General features: G+C 37.0%; 1 protein-coding gene across 5 annotated transcripts in view; it reads right to left on the minus strand.

The window, feature by feature from the left end:
• PLCB1 (phospholipase C beta 1) overlaps positions 1 to 23,003 on the minus strand; it is an 856,495-nt gene that overhangs the window by 202,008 nt on the left and 631,484 nt on the right. For all 5 annotated transcript variants that reach the window (XM_043984633.1, XM_043984631.1, XM_043984630.1 and 2 more), the window contains 4 exons: positions 10,685 to 10,769; positions 8,746 to 8,923; positions 2,662 to 2,732; positions 801 to 897 (listed from right to left, as the gene is read on the minus strand). In XM_043984633.1, coding sequence (XP_043840568.1) covers positions 801 to 897; positions 2,662 to 2,732; positions 8,746 to 8,923; positions 10,685 to 10,769 — 431 coding nt within the window. The remainder of the gene's footprint in view (positions 1 to 800; positions 898 to 2,661; positions 2,733 to 8,745; positions 8,924 to 10,684; positions 10,770 to 23,003) is intronic.

Raw genomic sequence — 23,003 nt, forward strand, 5'->3', positions numbered from 1 at the left:
AATGGGATGTATTGGTGATACATTTCTGCTATATATGTTTTTAGTGAAAGCTGCATTCTTGACAGCACCTCCTAGAGTATTCCTTCTTTACTAATGGAATGTGGATTAGAGCCAGGGGACCCTGAAAGTCAGAGGTGGCAAAACCCTGGAAAAAACCCATATTTCAGTCCTGATTTCATCTTATATCCTGACCAAATGAAAAAGAAAACATAATGAAAATGACTTTTCTTCTGAAAGATGGAATTTTTGTGTCCCAAAATGGTATTGGAAAGTTGTCTATGCCTAGTCAATGTACTCCCCCGCCCCCCCCTGAAGACAGTTGGAATAGTCTTTTAAGTGCACAAAAAGTTGGAATGACCAAATGAGATCTAGGTAAACTACAAATTGTAGCATGGCAATAGATATGGAAAGTGAACAAAACACCCTTCAAGGTCTGTCCTAGCAACTTTCTGCACAGTACATTGGATAACTCATACCTTGATTCGCCCTGAGTTGTTAGGGCAAGAGAAGACACCAAATTAATTGAATGTTTTTCAGTTTTGTAGACACAGCTGACAAGTGTTTTTGCTGAATAACATTGACTATATGTATTGATAACAGCATCTCTGTTCCTTGGATTTTATTAAGGAGCAACCAGATTTTCATCCTTTGTATCTCTAAACAAGGGCACCACCAGAATCATGCAGTTATGTTGAATATAACATGTGTTGTTCCAATTACTCAGTTTTTCAAGCATAATCATTACAGGCCACAGTTGGGGCTTCTCCGTGGAAGAACAAACAATCAATCAAAAAACTTACTTTTTGATGTCTCAAATGACTCAAATTTCACTGGCTGTATATAGTTTACCAGGTTAGACATTTCTTCTGTGGCCATGGCTTCACTACCAGCAGTGCCCTGGAGCAAGGAATAAAATAATGGTTCACGTTTTGGAGAGTTATATGCAAGAGAACAGTTTTTTTTTTTCCAAATGTGCATATCATTTACTTCTGCTAAGTGACACATGGTGCCTCCTTTGCTACATGAGTATTAGTTTTCACTCAGAAATATCCTTAAGAAGCAAGAAACAAAGTAAAATTAGAAATATAATAGTACAATGCCATCTATCCTGGACTGGAAGATCTCAGTAGACATATTTGATACAATACTCTGATTTTGGGTAAAGAGCAGGAAAAATATACTTCCTTTTAAAGAATCCAGTTCACATTCTCTAGCTTAAAAGATAACTGGACAACACCCTAAAACAAATATTACTTCCAATGCAGGGATTCTTCACTCTGTGTGTGTGAATATTTTTAGGTACACAAAATAAAATATATAGTATTCTGAGGAAACGCAATTATATTGAAATATAATGAAGTAACCTGATTCTAATTGTTAAAGCACTGTCTATGTTATTGAAACCATTGGCCACATATCACCCACTTGTTGCTGATAAATGAGAAGTTTCCACCATTTTATCAGATACTACCCCCTTTTTCTCTTTTCTGCTTTCCATCAAAATACAAAGACACAAATTGGTTGAGGCATTTTATAGATCAAAAGGGTAGAATAACTTAAAGAATTAGTTGTTAGAAGACATCAAGTCTGATGAGGGAACATTACACAGATAGTCTGGCCTTTTTTCCCCTAAAGGAACAAAACAGCAATTGTGGAATTTTGGAGATTTAAAAAAGTAATCTCTGAACTGTTTCTTTTCCAAAACTATAAATTTTCAACTTCTAAATTTTGTTTCCCTACTAAAAAATTTATTAACTTATTAGTTTTTACTAAATGTAATGTAAATATGAGTTATTATTCATATTTGATTCTGGATCTTTGTGAAATTATTCACATTCTGTAGTCCTTTTGAAGAGTAGGGGCATCTTTTACATGTCACTAGTGCCATTAACTCTGCACTTAAATAATGCAACTGATACTCAAACTTCTTTTAAAAAAATAGCCCTGCAACTTTTATTCTGGGGCCTCATATCCTAATTGGCTTTTCATGCCTTGTATTTTCCCAGATTCTTCACAATTTTAGAGAATACTAGAGATGCAAGTCACCTTAGAGGCCATTTATTCTCTGTCCTTAGTAAATAAATTCAGCCTCTGTGCAACACTGATACCATGGTATGTTGTCTTAAATGCATTAACACCTGATTTCTTTGAGCAACCTTAAGTTTATATGGGATGAGATTGGATATGACAACTGGTAGCTTTTATTTTCTCATCTGCTTTCCAAGGCACAATATTAGATAATTCTATTAGTTATTGTGAGGCGGTTACAGACCTCAAAAATCACCATTTCCTTGGGTTATAGGCTCAGAGATTTAGAATTGTGAAGAATCATAGAGATCTAGTCCAATGTTCTAATTTTACGTATGAGACTTGATTCACTGATCAATATAATCACATTGATTATAAGTGTCAGAGGTGGGAATTGAACTCCATTCTTTCAAACTCCAAGAATAGCACTCAATTCACTTTGTCACACAGCCTTTTCTATGCCCATGTGTTACTTTTAAAGAATGATAAACCGTATTTTCAAAACAGATTGTATCATTTCTTACCACCAGATGGCAGAAGATGACTTAGGAATGAAGGCATGGGCAATGGCCTAGAATCATCTCCAGTTACAGTATAACATAGTCACTTCAGGTTCAAACTAGATCTGCTTACCTCATCCATTGAAGACTTTTTACAGTCATCATCATCGTCGTCATCGTCATCACTCTCTATATCTGCTTCTCCTGTAATACATTAATTACAAAACCACAAGTTCCACCTTAGAAACATTCAAGAATTACAGGCATGCTGTAAAATAGAAATAATTTTCGTTTCCATTTATCCCTTTAATTCATCACAGAGTTACCATGATGCATCTCTGGCTAAAGACACCCTTTCAAAATGGTTTAGTTATGGACAACATTGTTGATCATTTGTAATATGTGAATTTTCTAAATTTTAGGATAAATTTTGTAAACTTTAAAAGCTAATTAGAATATTTTCTATTTCACTAGCAAGACCAATTATCAGAAGATAAATATTAAGAACATGGATGACATGGCCCTGCAAAAATAGCATGAAAAATGCTAAAGCTCAGAATAAGGTGAGGCTAGCATGAGAAGCTAAGAAAAACAAAGCTTAGTTTCTTTTTTAAAAGTTAACACCAGCCCTGGATTCAGGAGGACCTGAGTTCAAATGCGGCCTCAGACACTTCACACTTACTAGCTATGTGACCCTGGACAAGTCACTTAACCCTCACTGTCCCGTAAAAAACCAAAACCAAACAAACAAACACAAAAGTTATATTGGAAGGGAAAAATACCAAAGAAAGGACAGGACCTTTCTTGGTCCTAAATGACAACAGAGAGAAGGCACAGATGCTGGATCCTTAATTTGTTCCTGTTTTCTCTGCAAAACAGATTAAGCTTTGCCTTGCAAATGAAAGAAAAATCACTTATAAGGAGTCGAAACCCAGGATAAGTAGGGATAGTAAGAAAGCCCTGAGTACCATGGTACTCCATGGGGGAGGCAGGGATAAGAAGCAGTTCTGAAAAGTATCAGAGGATTTTAGTGAGCTGTAAGATCAATCTGAGCTGGTAGTGTGCTATGGAAGCCAAAACAGCTAATGTAATCTTGGGCTGCATTAGAGGGACATAGCATCTAGGAACATCTAGGAAGTGATGGTCCTGCTCTATTCTGCTCTCATCATATTTCATCTGCAATATTTTGTTTAGTTGTGGGCACCACCATTTAAGAATGACACTGATAAGCTGGGGAGTGTCTACTGGAGGTTAACCAGGATAGTGAAAGGCCCAAGTTCCTTGAGGTATGAAGATCATTTGAGAGAACTGAATATGCTTAGCCTGGTCTCAGAGGGGGAAAAGACTCAGCAGCACTGACATGTGGAGAAGTGATTAGAGGATAGAACCAGGAAGAATGGGTAGAAAGTGCAGAGGCAAACCAAAGCTTGATATTAGGAAAATCTTCCTAATAATACAAAAAGAGAAGAAGCTGCCTCAAGAGGTGGTGTATACTTGCCCTATGGAGGACTTCAGGCAGAGGCTACACAAGCTATTTGTGAGGTGTTTCAATGGGGATTACCTTCATGTCTGGGTGTGATAAGATTGTCTTTGAGGACTTTCCTAACTCCCCAATTCTGTGATTCCTAGATTCATTTTGGCATCTGGGGCAAGTTTAATTGAAATACAGCACAAATAAAATTTTAAGATAAATTCATTTGGGACATGAGGGACAAAGACCTTAGGATACCATCCTGTTGGTTGTCAATGGAGCAGAACTTTGAGGTAACTCATCAGATGTGGGGCTGACTGAAATGATGGAAGAGGTTTGGGAGAAAAGACACACCTATTTTAACTAGTTTTTGATAAATAAGTGCCAGGCTCAATTGCTACTAAAAGCTAAAAGTGAGTGCTGGGTGGGGGCAGCTAGGTGGTGCAGTGGATAAAGCACCAGCCCTGGATTCAGGACAACCTTAATTCAAATCCAGCCTCAGACACTTGACACTTACTAGCTGTGTGACCCTGGGCAAGTCACTCAATACTCATTGCCCTGCAAAAAAAAAAAAAAAGTGAGTGCTGGAAGTCCCCTCTAATTTTGGTGCTTGGGCACAAAGACAAAGTGGCTCCATCTCAGTTACAACTATAATGTCCTGAATGTTTTATTCTGTGTAATACTGTGTATCCTGTGAGTTTTGTTTCTTGAGGAAATAAAGGAGGGAATGTGATAAAATAATGGGATTTAGCAGATACTCAAAGACCCACCTGGAGATTAATCTAAACTGATTGAATTAAGTGAGTGATTGACTGCTGATTAGCCTACTTCAAGTTAACTAGATTGTTAGCCAGGCTGGAACATTGGGCTACATAAACCCTTTCTTAACTTTCTGAACTCCACATGAATAACTGGTATGCTTTAATCAGTGCTTAATGCCCAAAGACTGGTGCTAAAGCTTCTAATTTAAAGTGACTATACAATTTAGATTTTAAATATCACACTAAAGAGACACATATTTTTATCGTGATTTCCTACCTGAATGTGAAAGCAACCAAAGTGTTACTAGAACTTATTGATGATAACATAACTTGCATAGGGAAGTTCCTTGTGGGCACAAACTACTTTTGATTTTATATTTGTATTCCCATCACCTATTATATGATCTTATACATAGTAGGTGTTTAATAACTACTTATCGATTTAGATTAGAAACTTTTAAGATGGGAAGAGTCAAGCTAATTTCTTTCCTTTTTCTATTTTCTTTCTTCTTTCTTGGAATGGGCCTCAGAAGTAATTTGTTTCAATCTCAGTCAAGAAAAGGAGATACTAATTATAAGGGATTGTAATGTCTAAAATGACAAGAACCAGGAAATGTAAAATACTATAGTTCAGTCATCTTTATAAAAATGCAAACTTAATTCTATTAGGACATAGTAAGATTCAGTCTATTGATTTGGATGAGGCAAACTGTCTTTTAATTATCTAAAACAAATCAGCAATTAAAAAATAATTGATGCATGGATATTTGGAAATTCTGAGTGAAATAAAAAAGGCAGGGTGCTATAACTTATCCAGATTCATTTTTCTTTTATATTCAGTTGAAAGGCCCTAGTTTCTTCCAGGGAATTTTCAATTATGCTGAAATACTGATGAGAAGATGATTGTTTAAGAGTTCTATGGCCTGTCTCTGGATTTTAGAGAGTACTATTCTTCAGGAAATCAGGTTTTAAACCAAAAACAGAAAGGGAGAACCTAACCCTGCACACATTATTTAATTGTATTTCTCCTGTCTTTCTGAAGTTGTCAGTGTCATTGCCTCAAATTCCCAATAGATGGCAGCAGAAACCAAATGATGGGAAGGCACATATTACTATTTTGTTTTCCTCTGAATCTGTACCCAATCAGCTTCTGTGCACAAACAAATGGTGTCGCTGCCTCCTTTAAGTTTGTGGCTATTACCTTTCACCTAATAAATAATTACTGAATAGTGAGGCAGCATGTTATAGTGGATAGAGGTCTGGTCTCAGAGACGGGATGATTTGGGTTCAAGTTTTGACTATGACATATGTGCAAGTCACTATCTCTGCCCCAGGCAACTCTCTAAATTACTGACAGGCTGCCATTCTGCACAGCTGGAGAGGGATCACATTAGAGTTCTCCATATGGATGAAATCATCGTTCATTATTATATATGGATACACATTAGGGATATAAATATATACATATATGCCTGATCGACATCTCTATAAAACATGGACATACTGCATATATGGACGCATGCAGATAATACATCTGTATATATCACACAGTGTACACATCTGTATATACCACATATGCATATATGCTGCTCTGGAAGAATGCTGAAGAGGAGTCCAAGATTAAAATGAGGGGCCCAACAGGGATTGTATCTTGTAGTGGAAAACCACAGAACTTGGAATCTGAGGATTCAGATACCATGCCTGTGGCCTATTGCATACATGTCCATAATTTGAGCAAGTCACTATTACCTCTTCTTGGCCTTATTTTCTTTAACTATATAAAATGAAAGATTTGTACTGGATGGTTTCTAAAGTCTGTTCCTGTATACCTCTAAATTCTTTTATCTCAATTATTTAAGAAACCTCAGACACTGACCCATATATTCCCATTCTTCTATTCCCTTCCTCTGTCATACCTGAAGTCTCAAGGATAAGATGAAGATGTTATGGGTTGTTGAAGGCTAAGGCAGCAGAGTAAAGAAAAAATACAGGTCCTGCCAAGCTGGAAAGCCCAAATCTAGCCATGGATTGTGAGTTATTGTGAAGCTGCCCTACATAAGGCCTCTTCCATAAATGATCTTTTTTTTCCAATGTAGAAACTCTCAAAGAGTGATTCTCCTAAGTCATAGAGTGCTTACAATCTTCTTTGATGGAATGATTACCTTATACCAAGGCAATCACAGAGCTTTGAAGTGCTGGAATAAGTAAGACTGGCTGATGTCTCCCCAAGATAGTTTGCTGTCAGTGGGAATAAGGTCTGTAGTAAAACCATGGAATCAACCCTATTTCAAGCTTTTCAAATTATGTGTGCTTCCAGTTAAGATAAAATCCATCATCTAAATGCCAAATTAGTAAGCAATGTTCTTGTTTTGTGGGCCTACCTCCATATTCAAAAGTCCAAAACTTTCCATGGAGTGGGGGGTGGGGGGGGGTTGTTACACAACCAGCTAGGGGCCAGTTTACGAAATCTACCGAATTACTAACAGATTGCTGCTCTTTCTTTGGATTAAGCAATAATGTTCACTGCCTGTGAAATTCATTATTTATGTTATGCATTCAGTTAATAAGACCAAGGAAACCTAGTTAATGGTGGGAGAGGCAGATGGTGAAAAATCTTCACCCACATAAACATGAAACACTGCTTGTTTTAGCTGTTATCTTTCATAGGGTAAGGTTTTCCTTGGAGGAAATCTGCAGCCTGTGAAAACCATTCATTTCCAAATGCTTAAAGAGAGGCCTCGCTGAGAACAAACAACATTTTCCCCCCAAATACACATTTGAACATCTTAGGTGAGAGACGAGGAAATATGAGTGTTAAAAGGAAACTGACAAATATCCTAACATTTAGTGACAAGTATTTCATTAATAAGAAAGTATAACAGAAATCAAAATGGCCAAATGAGACTTAAAACAGAAAAATCAAAGCAGTGGACATCTAAAATAAACATTATTTAAATAAATCTCTAGGGTAAGTAGCCTGGGTACCCATTATACCAGACAAAATATCCTGCCAATCAGTCTAGATGATACACAGCCCAAGGGAACTAGGTCACAATTTTCTCTTCTTTCCCCTTGAGCCAACAAAATTTACTACAAGAGCCAGTGGTTTGGCATAGGGTTCTAAGTTTAAGAATGAATGTTGTAAATCATGGTCTAATAGGCTTGGTAGATAATTCATTTAGCTTCTCTACTTTTTTACTTTAGAAAAACTGTAAAATGCAAATAAGATTCAAGTCACCTTCCAGAGTCAATGATCATATTTTGGGTCCAACACTTTAATCACTATTTAGGTAATTGCTGCTTTAAAGGAGCCTAAAATCCAGCAATTACATTAGAGATCAATTGCTTTTTTTTTTGAAATGTCTAAGAGTATTAATATTCATTTTAGGCCCAAGTTAAAGGAGGGTGAGAAGGGTACCGGGATCTTCATGTACGTATATATCCACATAGATGTAAGATGCAGCAATTCACTGCCCTTTATGTAGCTGCAGGCCTTGCTCCCTAACAATAAGTAGAGGGTCCCAAACATGCATATACATATGTGTATACATAGAAACGTACACATACATACAATGTGTCTATGGATACATGAATAGGAGTTATTGCTAATGATTTGAAATCAGAAAACTTTTTTGAGATGTGTGTGATTTCAAGTGCCAAATATTTGATTATTTCCCTTTGTTAGGTTGTTTTGTAAAAAGGAGCACTCAGCTGGGAGTCAGAAAGTTAGTCCTACAAATACATGGGTGCATGGCTTTATGGAAGAAGATAGAATTAAAGTTCCTGTGAGCACAGAGACTCTTTAATTATTGTGTTTTCCCCTCAATGCCTGGCACATAATAGATACTGAATAAATGCATGTTGATTAAAAGATCAAGTTACTTAAACTCCCTGAGTCTCTGTTCACCTACAAAAAATGAATACTGGGCAAGATGATCCCCTTAAGTGCTTTCTAGTTGTAATATTCTATTACTCAGTGCTTTACCTGCTCCAGGAGATGAAGGTTCAAACACACTGGACGAGTCACTGTAAGTATTGGATGCCTGCTCAGCTAGTTTCTTTTTGGCACTCCCTTCTGAAGACTTGTGTGATTTCTTTTTGTTTTTTACCAAAATTTTATACATCAAATCCATAGGGCTTGGAAGAGGAACTCCAGATTCAAGCTGATATAAAAAGAAGAGAACACATTAATATACTTTCACACATACACAATCACCTTAGCATGTCCCACTCCACCAAACTGCCAAGCAATATCTCAGGATTTAATAGTAGCAAGTGTGGTTGCAAAAGAGATGGGGGAAAACAATTGGATGGCTCTGTGCTTTCCCAAAGTCCTGCCAATTGCCAGTTGTCATCGTCACATGAAGGGAAGCCTACTTTTATCATGGTCTTACCATTCCTTTACCAAATTTGTGAAGGGAGCTTGGGCAAAAGTGAATTGATGGGAAATATTGGAATGAAACCATTATTATCTAGAACCCACCAGGGAAGAAAGAATGCTATCTACAAAGGGACATTTGTCAGATGGGTTGGTAAACACTGATGAATGAAGGTAAATGAATACCTTCTCAGAATAGTTATTATAATATGGTAATTAACATCCCGAACTGGAAAATTCTGATAGAGGGTTCAATGGAAGCAAGTGAATGGATGCAATTACCTCGGACTATCTTCTAAATGTGAAGTTAAAACTAACATTTCTAAGGAAAATGTTATTATTTCTTTTTTTTTTTTTGATGAGGCAATTGGGGTTAAGTGACTTGCCCAAGGTCACACAGCTAGTAAGTGTTAAGTGTCTGAGGCTGGCTTTGAACTCAGGTCCTCCTGACTCCAGGGCCAGTGCTCTATCCACTGCGCCACCTAGCTGCCCCTAATCTTATTATTTCTAATGTTCAAAGTTAACATCTCACATGCTTAGCATAGTACCTGACACACTAGGATATATAAAAAAAGAACTAGACCAGCAATTTCACTAATATAAGGAACTCCTAGGTAAGGAAACTACTAACACAGGTAGGCATCTTGTGCACAACTTATTTTAGAGAATTACCTAAAACACCAAGAGGTTAAGACTTATAAAGTTAGAGAAACTAGAGTGTTTCAGAGATAGAACTTGACACTAGGCTTTGAGGCTAGCTCCTTAGTCATTATGACATGCTTTCCCTTACATAGTAAATAACTGACAAATTCTTATTCATTCATTCATTCTAATGGGAAAACAAGTTTAGCATGATAAAATTAATTTGGCAAGAGCTATTAAACACCAGTGGCAAGAATCATCTGTGTAAGTTATTCAGAAGATACACTGTTTAAACAAATGTCATTCCCTCACATCCCATTGCTAGGGGACAGTGGGCTGATATAAAGTCATTTTTAAAATGTTCATATACTGGGAGTAGGAATGGGATAATGCAACTTAGGATGTCTTTTAGAAGCTTTTCTTCTTTTTATGGTTGGAGGGGGGAGATAATTTTTACTCTTTCTCTCAAAAATGTGCTGATGCTACCACAGTATTGTGCAACTCAGCACATTGCCATAGTAATCAGGGGTATGATGATGATGATGACGATGGAGAAGTGAGGAGGAGATAACACATGGACAAGGACTCTACCATCTGCACTCTTTGGTGCAAGTATACCCTCCTCAAGAGGATCTGGTTATTTTCATTTTGTAGTTAGTCCTCTCTTGGCTGTTATGTTGGTTGCTTCTGAGCAATTTTTCAGTCTAGTCAAAAAACAAATCTAGCTATAAAGGAGAATATGGAAAAATAGAAGAGGAAAATTCTTTTCTCCTATCCTCCCAGGAGGGTTACAGAAGGGAGAATCAAGATAACAAAACATACATTTCACAGTTCCCCTTCTTTTCTCTCCCAAGCAGAAATAGGAGTTTCTATATCTCAAAGGGGAGATATCAAAATGACTTACTGGGTATTTTTCTAATGGCTCCATAAGCAGTGCATCTCCAAATATTAGTCTGCAATATTCTGCCATCTTGGCTTGCTGTTTAGGACTAAAAAATAAAAAAGAGACAGAGAGAGAGAGAGAGAGAGAGAGAGAGAGAGAGAGAGAGAGAGAGAGAGAGAGAGAGAGAGAGAGAGAGAAGGAGAAAAAGAGAAAAAACAACAACATGATGTTTATTTCAGTAGTCTGGATATGAAGAAATATAATATTTTTGTCATATGAAGAAGTAATTTCCTTATCTTTTTCTAGGCCATTTTATTCATCTAAACTTATATATAGTATTATCATATTGATTTGGTCATGTCTAAATGGTCCCTTCACACTACCAAATGACTTTACATACCCAGAAGTGGAATAGACAGACTGCTTCTGTGGAGAGATTTAAAGGCTAAAGAAAGGATTCCCTTTCCTCATACACATCTTCATTATCTTGTAGAATATGAACTCCTTGAGGGCAGAACGTGGATTTCCATCTTGCCTTTGTTTCCCAAGTACCTAGAAGAACACCTTGCCTAGCAGGTAATTGATACATATTTAGTAGTTTGGACTGAGTTGGGTCTATTTGCTAGGCCTGCCTCACATTCAAACTATAGTTATAGCATTCTTTGAGACACTGCTCATGAATGGCTAGTACATCAAGCTATTAGGAGTCTCTACTTTTTTAGTATGACTTAGTTGGTCAGATCCTTTTAAACCTGACAGCTCTGGAAGAACAGGAATAGGATTAGAGGACCATAAAATTTAGAGCTTCAAAGAACTTTAGAGAGCATTTAGTCCAATCCCTTCATGAGACAGATGAAGAAACTGAGGCAGTCAGCGATTAAGTAACTTGTTCAGGGTCATATAATGTCTTTCAGAATTTGAACCTAGGTCTTCCTAACATTAACTTCAGTCCTAGCCATTAAACCATGCTATGTGGTATAGTAGATAGAGTTCTAGGCCTAAGTCAGGAAGATCTGAGTTCAAATCCAGACACATACTAGCTGTGTAACCCTGGGCATGTCACTTAAACTCTGTCTGCTTCAGTTTCTTCAACCATAAAATGGGGATAATAATAGCACCTACCTCATAGGATTGTTTTGAAGATCAAATGAGACTATATTTATAGAAGGCTTAGCATAATGCTTGGCAGAAAGTACATGCTTAATAAATACTTGTTCCTTTCCCTTCCCTTCTCCCTATGATGCTTCAGAGCAGGCACATTTTAATTGGAAGCAACGAGAAAGAGATAAATCAAGAGTAGACAAGCATAGGAGTAGAAAGACATGGCAAGGTGGAAAAGATGGGCAAAGTATGAAAGTATTGGGTACTTTGGGGTCAAGGGACATCACTAGAGAGAAGGGTTCTCAAAGTTGAGTTGAAAGGGCACTAAAGATAAAATTTAGCTAATTATAAAATCAAGCCTAGGACTGACTAGGGTGACCAACAATAATACAATCTGATGGATGGAATGTGCAGGTGAATTGATGGCTGGGGCTATCTTTGCTTTTTATTATATCCCTAGTACTTAGCACAGAACTTGGTGCTATTATGTGCTTAATAAATCCTTTTTCATGCACTTGTTCATTCATTCATTCTTTCACTTTAATTACACCAGAATGGTCACTAGGGAAAAGTCAACTCTAATAAAATTTTCCCATTCAATAGTAGGGGCATGTAAGATCAAACATAGCTCATGGTATTTAAAAATAGACAAAAATTACCAGTTTCTTGCAATTCTGGAAGGTACCTCAAAAGTTAAATCCCAATTTATTCTTCACAAAATTCTCACAAATTTTTGTTTGTAACAACTTCACACCTTTATTTCATACCTTAGTTACCCTACAGAAGATTTTACTCTGTTATTTTTAAAGTCCTCAGAGTATGCAATGATATTTTCTCATAAATGTTAAGCAGACAATCATAGAATCTTAAATGTAGAAGAGTGCTCAGACACCATCTACTCCAACTGAAATAGGAAGAGGAATCCCCTCTATAAAACACTTGACAAGTGTTTGTCAAGCCTATACTTGTGAACTTTCAATGAAAAGGAAAGTCAAGACTTTTCAAGACAACCTATTTTACTTTTGGATAGAACCAATTTTCCTTACACTGAACCAAAATCTGTCTCACTATAACTTCCATCCAGTGCTTCTGGGTCTGGCATCTCTGGATGGAATAAAACAAATTTCACTTCTATAAGACAGCTTGACCAGTATTTGAAGATAGTTCTCATGTGCTCCCTAAGCCTTCTCTTTTCTTGGCTAAACAATACCCAAATCCCTTGACCAATCCTATTATGATCTCAAGGCTCATAATTATAATTCTTTAGATATTCTCCATGTTACTAATGTCCTTTATAAACCAGGGTGGGTTCCAAGATATGACACACTGCTCCAGATGTTTTCTGGTCAGGATAGAAGCTGATGAAATTACTACCTTGCCTGTTGTTCTATACACTAATACTTACCATGCAGCCTGTGAGTAGATTCACTTTTTTAGCTGTCATGTCAAATGGTTTATTTGTATGGAGCATGTACTTTGCTATTATACACATATCTTTTCTTTGTGACCTTTTGTTCAGCAATACCCCCCCCCCATCCTGACTTGTATAGAATTAAACAAAAATTAAATTAAAAAGTAGGACTGATTTCTATCAACTTTCTTATTCATGGAGGTCTTTCTTGTACGTACTTCATAAGTACAAGGGTTGTAACAAGGTTCAAATTCACACCCAGGGATTATGACTTAACTCTTTGCTGTATGTGAAAGTTTGCACCTACTTTCCCCTAGACTCTCTGTATATACTTGTGGAAAAGTGTGTTATAGACCTTTGGGTTTAATGTCTTGAAACTACTTTGTCTTACGATGTTGGTAAATACCCTTTCCTAAAATAAAAAATAACTAGTCTGGCTGACTAAGTGATATCAACTGATAATCACTGGAGGAACACACTGGTGGAGGCTCATAAGCTATTATATATCATAAAGACAAGCTCGAGCCATCTGGGATTCATAGAAAAGAGGAAAAATAGTAGCTTCCCAACATGTCACTTTCAGTAAGATGTGGGGAAACTAGCTCCAAAGTCTACACCATATATGGCTAAGATGAAATTGATAGGACTTTATGACTGATTGGAGTTGGAGATGAGGGGTGGTGGTATGAAGAGGGGGTCACCCAAGCCTGAGTCAGTACTAGAGAAGGAGTAGTATGTCATCAAAAAAGACAGACAAATCCAGGAGTGGAAAAGGAGTTCATTTGGAGGGAAGAGGAGGAGTTTATTTTAGAAATATTGAATTTGGGGTAGCAGGAGAATATCTCTCTGAAGATATATAGCAAGAGGCACAAAATGCACAATAGAGGGGACTTGAGGAAAGAGATACAGATTTAAGAGTAATTGATATGCAGGTGATCTTTGAAACCATGGTATGGAAGAGATTGTTAAGAAATAAAGTACACAGAGAGAAGAGGATAGGATCTAGTGGAAAATCTTGGTGAGCACCCATATTTAAATGGTGGAGTAGGAGGGTGTGGATCTTGACGAGGAGATAGAAAAAGAGATATTACAGAGCTAGAAAAGGAGCATGAGAGTGTGATGTAACCAAAATTAGGAGAAGAGAATATGTCAAAACTTGGTAGAGAGAAAATACTGGCCATTCACCACGGGCTTTATTTTCTCTTCTACATCCCCCAAATCTTTGACATCATATTCCACTATATTCACATTTATTCTAGTCTCACATGAAGGTGTGGTTCTTCTTGCCAAAGCCAATATCTCTACATCTCCCCTTGATCTCATGCCTCCTGTCATGCTTGGCATATTGCCTTCTCTGCTTAATCTTCTGTCTCTCTTCTTTACTGGTTCCTTATCTACTACCTAGAAACATCCAAATTTCCCCCACGTCATCCCTAAAAACAAACAAATTTTAAAAATGAGGATCCTGGGGCAGCTAGGTGGTGCAGTGGATAAAGCACTGGCCTTGGATTCAGGAGTCCCTGAGTTCAAATCCAGCCTCAGACACTTGATACTTACTAGCTGTGTGACCCTGGGCAAGTCACTTAACCCCAATTGCCTCACAAAAAAATAAAACAAAATGAGGATCCTAACATCCCCTCATGTTCTCCTCATAGCCAAACTCTTAGGAAAAGTTGTCTGCAACTTGTTTTCTCCACTTTCTTCCATTCACTTCTCAACCCCTTGTTATCTGGCTCCTAACCTCATCACTCAACTGAAGCAGCTCTCTCCAATGTTAACAAGGATTTCTTCATTGCCAAATCTAATGGCATTTTCTCAGTTTTCATTCTTCTTGACCTCTTTGAGACATCTGCTAATGTTCAATATCCTGTCCTCCTATATACTCATCTTTTTTTTTGGTCTCATTTCTTTCTTTTGTCTGGCCACTCTTTGCTAATCTACTTTTCAGAATCATCATCCATTTCCTACACTGTATCTAGATACTGCAGTGGATAGAGTGGCTTTGAATCAAGATCTGAGTTCAAATTCTGTCACTTACTAGCTGTATGAGTTTTGGCAAGCAACTTAACTTGTTTGCCTCAGTTTCCTCAATTGTAAAATGGGCAAATAACAGTACCTACCTTGCAGGATTATTGTGAGGATCAAATGAAAAATAGTACTCACTTAGCACAGTGCTTCACACATAGTAGGTGCTAAATAAATGTGTATTCCTTTTCCTGCTTGTCAACTCTTTGGCCAAGGGAATCCATGTGGAAAAAATGCCAAGAATAGGGAACACCAAGGAATATCCATTCTCTGGTCCTTGAAGCTAATTCATATCTCTATCTATATCTATCTATCTCTATCTCTATCTCCATCTCCCTCTCCCTCTCCCTCTCCCTCTCCCTCTCCCTCTCCCTCTCCCTCTCCCTCTCCCTCTATCTCTATCTCTATCTCTATCTCTATCTCTATCTCTATCTCTATCTCTATCTCTATCTCTATCTCTATCTCTATCTCTATCTCTATCTCTCTATCTCTCTAATCATCATTATTTCTCCTAAAGCTGGCACTAGTGTGTACAGTGGATGGTGGTTGAATTTTGAGTTAGGAAGACCTGAGTTCAAATCCTGACTTACTGCATAACCTAAGGAAAGTCACTTGACCTCTGAGATCTTTGGTCTCCTAACAAAATGGCTATGAGGACCAAATGAAATAACATAACGTTAACCTCTTTTTGCAAAAGCTTTAATGTTCTAAATAAATGCTAGCTAAGGTTCAGCTAAATAGAATAAAAGTACAAACAGAGACAAGAGACCAAGGCTATGCATATAATATACTTTAGAGGTTAAACAGTTCTTGTTCACCTCAGGCACAAATGATTGTCTCTCGGGGAACTGATTCAGAAAAATGAGACAGACTGAATAGTATAAGTCAGAGGAAAAAAAACAAAGCTACTCCAGTTGAGGATTACAACTGCAGGAATAAAAGGCATTAAAATTACAATCAGAAACCTAAAAACCCTGAAGCATTAAGAGGATAAACACTCAGCTACCATGGAGATGAAACAAGGGGGAAATAGGGAATTTGCAAATGCAATATATGTTGGGCTTCCTACCATGGAAGAATGCACATTAAAACATTTTGGATCTGGAACCTCTGGTAAATTGACGATCTGCAAACCAAGAAACATGCTCCATTTCTGCAGTAATCCTTTTCCTCCTTCTCAGTCCTGGTCTCTTTCCAACATGCTATGTTGCATTGTTGTCCTGGAAGATTTTTTTTTTTTTAAGTTACTGGTGATCTTTTACTTAGATGATTTTAGTAGATTACTAATTAGAGGTAGGTGGTACAGCAGATAGAGTGCTGGGCCTATAGTCAGGAAGACACGAGTTCAAATCCAGATTCAGACAACTCACAAGCTGTGACAAGTCACTTAACCTCTATCTGCCTCAGTTTCCTAAAATGTAAAATGGGGATAGTAATAGCACCTACCACCCATGGCTATTGAGAGGATCAGATAGTGGTAAAAAGCTTAACAGTGTCCAACCCATAGTAGGCACTTAATAAATCTTTGTTCCCTTCCCTCTTCCTTCCTCCCATTACTTCTAGGATAAAAAAGGAAATCCTCAGTCTGACATTCTAATCTCTTCAAAGTCTGTCGGTCTCCTACCTCCTTTCCAGTCTTATTTCATATTATTCTCTTCATTCCATGTTCTAGTTATACTGGCCTGATAACTGTTCCCTGTGTGTGGCATTCCATCTTTCTCTTTCTTGACTTTGCAGGAAAAAAAGGGAATAACTTCATGTGTCTTCTCTTAGCTCAGTTGTCCCCTCTAAGAGGACACTTTTCCTTGTCCTCCTTCCTCCACCTCCCCAGTTTATTAGCATTCTCTCCTTCTTGAAATTGCTTTGTATATAGTTCATATTTACTTATTTGCATGAATGTTATATCTTTTCCCATAGCATACATCTACCTTAAGGGTGAAAATTCTTTCATTATTGTCTCTTTATTCACAGCACCTAGCCTTACACTTAGCGGGTACTCTTAAATCTCTATAAAATGAATTGGGATATAATGATATGATTTCAAATACCCAAACTGAAAACTGAAAAATTCAGTCAATGATCAAGATGTTTCCAAGTAACCTGAAATGTTTTAGGTAGGGTACATTGATTTAGGATACATAAGATTGTAGATTTAGAACTAAACAGGACCTCAGAATTCAGATAGTACAACCTCTTCATTTTAATAATGAATGATACCTAGCATTTATTAGCACTTTAATCTTTGCAAAGCACTTTGCATATTTGATCTAATGTGATGCTTACAACAATTGTGGGAGATAGGTTTTATTATTATTCCCATTATATACATGACGGAGGTTAAGGGACGGGTCCAGGTTCATAGATTGAGTAAATGTCTAAGAAAGGATTTGAACTCAGGTTTTCTTGACTCAAGTATAGCACTCTATCCATTGCACTACCCACTTACCCTCTGAGTAAACTGTGGCCTAGAAAGATAAACTTCCCTAAACTTTCATACGTAGAAGATAACAGAGTTAGATTTGAACCCAGATTTTCCTTCTGAAACAAATTCAATAGTGTTCCTTTTGCACCATTCAGGTTTTGAGTTGTTATTAAGACATCCGGCATTCTGTAGACTGATTTTGCTTGCTAAAGTTAGTACAATTCCTTCCCTACCTCCTTCTATTAAAACATCCCAAACAGACAGAGCCATGGTGAATAAAATAGTTCGGTTGTTCAGAGGAGAATAAACTCTTAAAAGAATTCTATTTTTTCTTGACTATAGTTCTTTAAGCCAGGAAGCTTACTAAGTGGTTTGGACTTATGGTGCTAAGGCACCCTGGGTCTGGATAATAAAGCAGAACAAGCATTGTTCTCATAGACAGAAAACCTGGATTTAAGGCAATCTACTTTTTGTTGTGTGATCTTAAGGAACTCACTTTTTCAACCAGAGCCTATATCTTCATATGTAAGATTTTTCCAGTCATGCTTGACTCTTTGTGAGCCCATTTGAGGTTTTCTTGGCAAAGATACTGGAGTGGTTTGCCATTTCCTTCTTCAGCTCATTTTACAGATAAGTAAATTAAGGCAAACTTGCCTAGGATCACAATCGGTAAGTGTCTGAGGCCAGATTTGAACTCAGGAAGATGAGTCTTCTTGATTCCAGGCCTGGAACTTTATCCGTTATGCCAATTAGCTGCCCTTATATAAGATAGGGTAAGAATCACTGCTCTTTGTATGGAGTTGTGACAATAAATGATATGGGCTGAATCTAAATTGAATATGAAATTTAATGGGATAAAAGAAAAGACCTATGCTTACATTTAAAATAATAACATCACTGCTACTACTACTGCCACTACCACCACTATGATTACTACTACTACTTCTACTACTACTACTACCACAACCACCACAACCACCACTACCACCATCACCATCATCACCATCCCACCATTACTACTACTACTTCTTCTTCTTCTTCTTCTTCTTCTTCTTCTTCTTCTTCTTCTTCTTCTTCTTCTACTACTACTACTACTACTACTACTACTACTACTACTACTACTACTACTACTACTACTACTACTACTTCTACTACTACTACCATCAACTATAGCATTCCAGGCTAGGATAGGTCTGATTAGAAGACGACTGAGTAGAGAAAATCCTAGGATAGTATTGGACAACAATAGGCACATTAGTTAAGAGTATAAAGTAATGCCCAATAAACCTAATGGAAATTTGTTGTAGTTCAGTTATTTCAGTTGTTTCTGACTCTTTGTGACCCCAATTGTTTTTGTTTATCTGTTTGTTTATTTTGTTTTTGGCAAAGATACTAGAGTGGTTTGCCATTTCCTTCTTAGATGAGGAAACGGAAGAAAACAGGGTTCCATGACTTGCCCAGGGTGACACAGCTAGTAAGTGTCTGAGGTCAGATCTGAATCTTCCTGACTCCAGACCTGAAACTCTATCCACTGTGCCACTTAGCCACCAATGGGAATTTAGGGTGCAATTTAGAGAGGCATCATGAATATTCCACTCTCTTTTGTGCCCATTAAGCCATGGCTGCCTGAAGTTGCCATGTTATATTTGGTTCTGGATAGTGAATTTTAGGAAGGAAGATGATAAAATTATATCAGTCATTCAACAAGTATTTATTAAGGGCCTATCACATCTCAGGCAGTATATTTAGCACTCAGGATACCAAAAATGGTAAAAACAGTCTATGTTCTTATAAGCTCACGTTCTAATGGAGGAGACAACATGCAACCAACTATATACCTATACATTTTATATAGGAAGTAATCTTAAAGGGAAGGCACTAGCAGGGAGACAACAAACGACCTCCTGGCCTCTTGAACCTGAGATTAAAGCTAGTCTTGAAGTAAGTGAGAGAATCCAGGAGGGAGAGATGAGGAGGAAACACATTCCAGGCTCAGGGAGCAGGGAGGAACTAGTGGAAAGACAGGGTTGAAAACTAAAATTTTTTTTTAAATTTAATTAAAAAAATTTTTTTTTGCAGGGCAATGGAGGTTAAGTGACTTGTCCAGGGTCACACAGCTAGTAAATATCAAGTGCCTGAGGCCAGATTTGAATTCAGGTCCTCCTGAATCCAGGGCTGGTGCTTTATCCACTGTGCCACCCAGCTGCCTCTGAGAGCTAAAATCTTGAGTTTGAGGTACATCAAGAAGGGCAGTCAGATGTTGGATCACAGAGTAGATGGAGAACAGTAACATATAAGACCGGAAAGAAAGGAAAGAGCCAGATTACGGAGGACTTTAGAAGCTAAACAGAGGATTTTATATTGACCCTGGAGGTAACAGGGAGTGCCTGCAGAGGAAAGTCACCAGCATTGTGAAGAGACTAGAACTCATGGCAACTAATGATCAGATGAAGGGGCTGAAGATATTTAGCCAGGAAAAAAAAGAAAGTTAGGGTAGACTTGACAGTTATCTTCAAGTAGTTATTTGACAACCTGTCATGCAGGCAGAAGAGGGATTAGGTCTGTTGTTGCTGGGTTTCCCAGGAAAGAACTAGGAGTAATGTGTGGAAATTGCAGAGAGACATATGTAGATGCAAGAGAAAATTTCTCAACAGTTAGAGTGAGCTGGGGACCAGGAAGCTTGAAGGATTCTATGGATAGATTTCAAGGGGTTCAGAAACAGATGGGAAGAAAGTATATATTTTAAAAATTTTTCATTAAATTCTAATGGAAATTTAGCATTTCCTTCAATTGTCAAAACAATACAAAACAAAACATCATTCTATAAGGTTTCGCCATCCTGCCAAAGGGGTCCATGACACAAAAACATTTAGGCATTAAGAATGCCTAAATTAGTATAATCTGAAAAACTGAACTGTGTCCCTTTTAGTGTCATGGGTACCATTTTATTGAAGGCCTCTAAGCAAAAGCTGGATGACTTTCTGTTGGATATATTGTAGATGACGACCTTCTTCAGGAATGGATGGGATCAGAGGGACTCATAGGTCCCTTCTAACTCCAATATTCTTTGACTTACGTAAAGTATTATATAAATGTAAAGGAGTAGTACTAATGATGAGAATGCTGATGAAATGTGGACCAAAAACCAGGTTCAATCATATGATTTGTAGAGCTGAGTCTTACAAAGCTATTTCAATGTTATCAGATATTTAAAAATATAATTTAATATTTTATATAATTACGGTATGCTACCAGAAAAATGCCACATTTGTTTTCTGTAATCATGTAGCAACCCCAGCTAAGATACAGTTTAATAATTAATACATAATGAGAAATTACATTGTGTTTAATTTAACAATGACAGTACTCTGACATCCTCTTTCACTCTTCTTGAGAATTCTAGGAATTAATTTTAATCTCTAGAATCAAAACCTTGGTCTGACAGACACTGGAAAGAACTGTAAAAACGTTGCTTGGAAGAAGGTTTACTGATCAGGTAAAAGCAAATATAACAATAGTTTTGTCTTGAGTGCATTTAACTTTCTACATTCATTACTTCTGAAGGATGCTACTGACTCCAAAGCTTTAGCACTGCAAGCATAGATAAAAATTGTAAACAGAAGCCCATTTCTCTCAAAGTGATGGCAAAACAAAAGATAACAACACTGTAAGGAAGCATAATAAGTACCATAACTTTCTACTTTATCAAGGTATTATCTCTGGTGATATCAGAATCATTTAAAGAAAACATGACATCCAAGGGATGAAAAAGAAAAACAGAAACAAAGCCAACTAATTCATATTTCTGAAAGTCAAAATGATCACACTGAATTTCATGGGATCATAGATTTAGAGCTGGAGGGGACTTTAAAAGATAAGTCTAACCCTCTCATTTCATAGATAAGGGAGTTGAGGCTTAGATGGTTAAACGAGTTGGCCAAGGTTACATAAGTGGTAAGAGGCAGATCCAAGAGTTGAATTATGATTTTATGATTCTAGAATCACTATTCTATCATGCAAATTTCAACTGTATTAAAAATTAAATTGATATATAAAGATTATAAGGACACCAATACCTTTTTAGTAAACAAACATCATGAACATAATAAATGCAGTGCTGCTGATTCTTAGTTAAAAGTAACAAATACTGGGGCAGCTAGGTGGCGCAGTGGATAGAGCACCAGCCCTGGAGTCAGGAGTACTTGAGTTCAAATCCGGCCTTAGACACTTAACACTTACTAGCTGTATGACCCTGGGCAAGTCACTTAACCCCAATTGCCTCACTAAAACAAAAAAGTAACAAATACTAAGAATCTGTACCCTTCATCAGATGGCCTTTCATAGTCATACATAGTAAAATGTAGTAAGATTATATATTTTGCAAATGCAAAATAGAAGCATATACTATATAGTCTTTTTCATTTTCTAAAATTCAAAATTTTGCATAATTAGAACCTTTATTCTCTTTAATAGACTATACAGGGGTTTTGCTACACATTTTGAGAAATCATTAAAGTTTCAATGACTTAGGAATATGAAGTTGAAATATGTGGTATAAATGATGCTAATAATGCTGCTGATGGCATCTCATTTTTGAAGCAGTTGTTATGACTTGGTTGGACAGAAGAAATCTGGGAATCATGCATTATTCTATGAATAGATAAGAGATAAAATAAGTGATGGTTAAAAAAAGGAGGTAGTTCATTCCTGTTCTTAATTTCTTTTGGAGAATGGTTAAGGTCTTTTATAAGTAGTTTGGCTGAGAATTGAATCTTGTTAAAAATCCCATTTGAATAGGATCTCTATACAGACAGTTACTGTGTTTTTTATCATTCTTTTTATGCTCAGTGCTTAGTAGTGAGTGGAACATAGAAAGTACTGAAATGCCAATTGATTGATAATTGATGCTTGAGATCATAGCAGCATCAATACTGTACATTCTACACACTTTGATTCCAAGGCCTCAGGTTTGGATCCTTAAATTTTCCAAAGAACAAGTATTGATTGTATTTTAATATTACTTTGCCTCTGATTTATGCCATATACAATATTCATATTTGTATTTATATATGTGAATATAAAGAAACAAATCAATGTATATAAATATACTACAGTCAAACCTTGTCAAAATCTATCTGGTTAGAAGTACTTCAAATTTCTTGTTTTATGATCAATTTAATAGCAAACCACTAAATCTGAATGATCTTTATGTTCAATGAAGTGGTAAAGGGAATGCATCATTAAATATGAAAATATTTGCAAATATTAACAAAACTAAAAAGAGAGGCACAGAGTGGGTGGTGATCTGCTTAAGGTGGAAGAGGGAGCCAACCAGGCAGAATAGATACCTGACCTTTTAGCCTTTTAAGTTTCCAGGCAAC

The sequence above is a fragment of the Dromiciops gliroides genome, chromosome 2 (assembly GCF_019393635.1).
Source record: "Dromiciops gliroides isolate mDroGli1 chromosome 2, mDroGli1.pri, whole genome shotgun sequence".
NCBI lineage: Eukaryota > Metazoa > Chordata > Mammalia > Microbiotheria > Microbiotheriidae > Dromiciops > Dromiciops gliroides.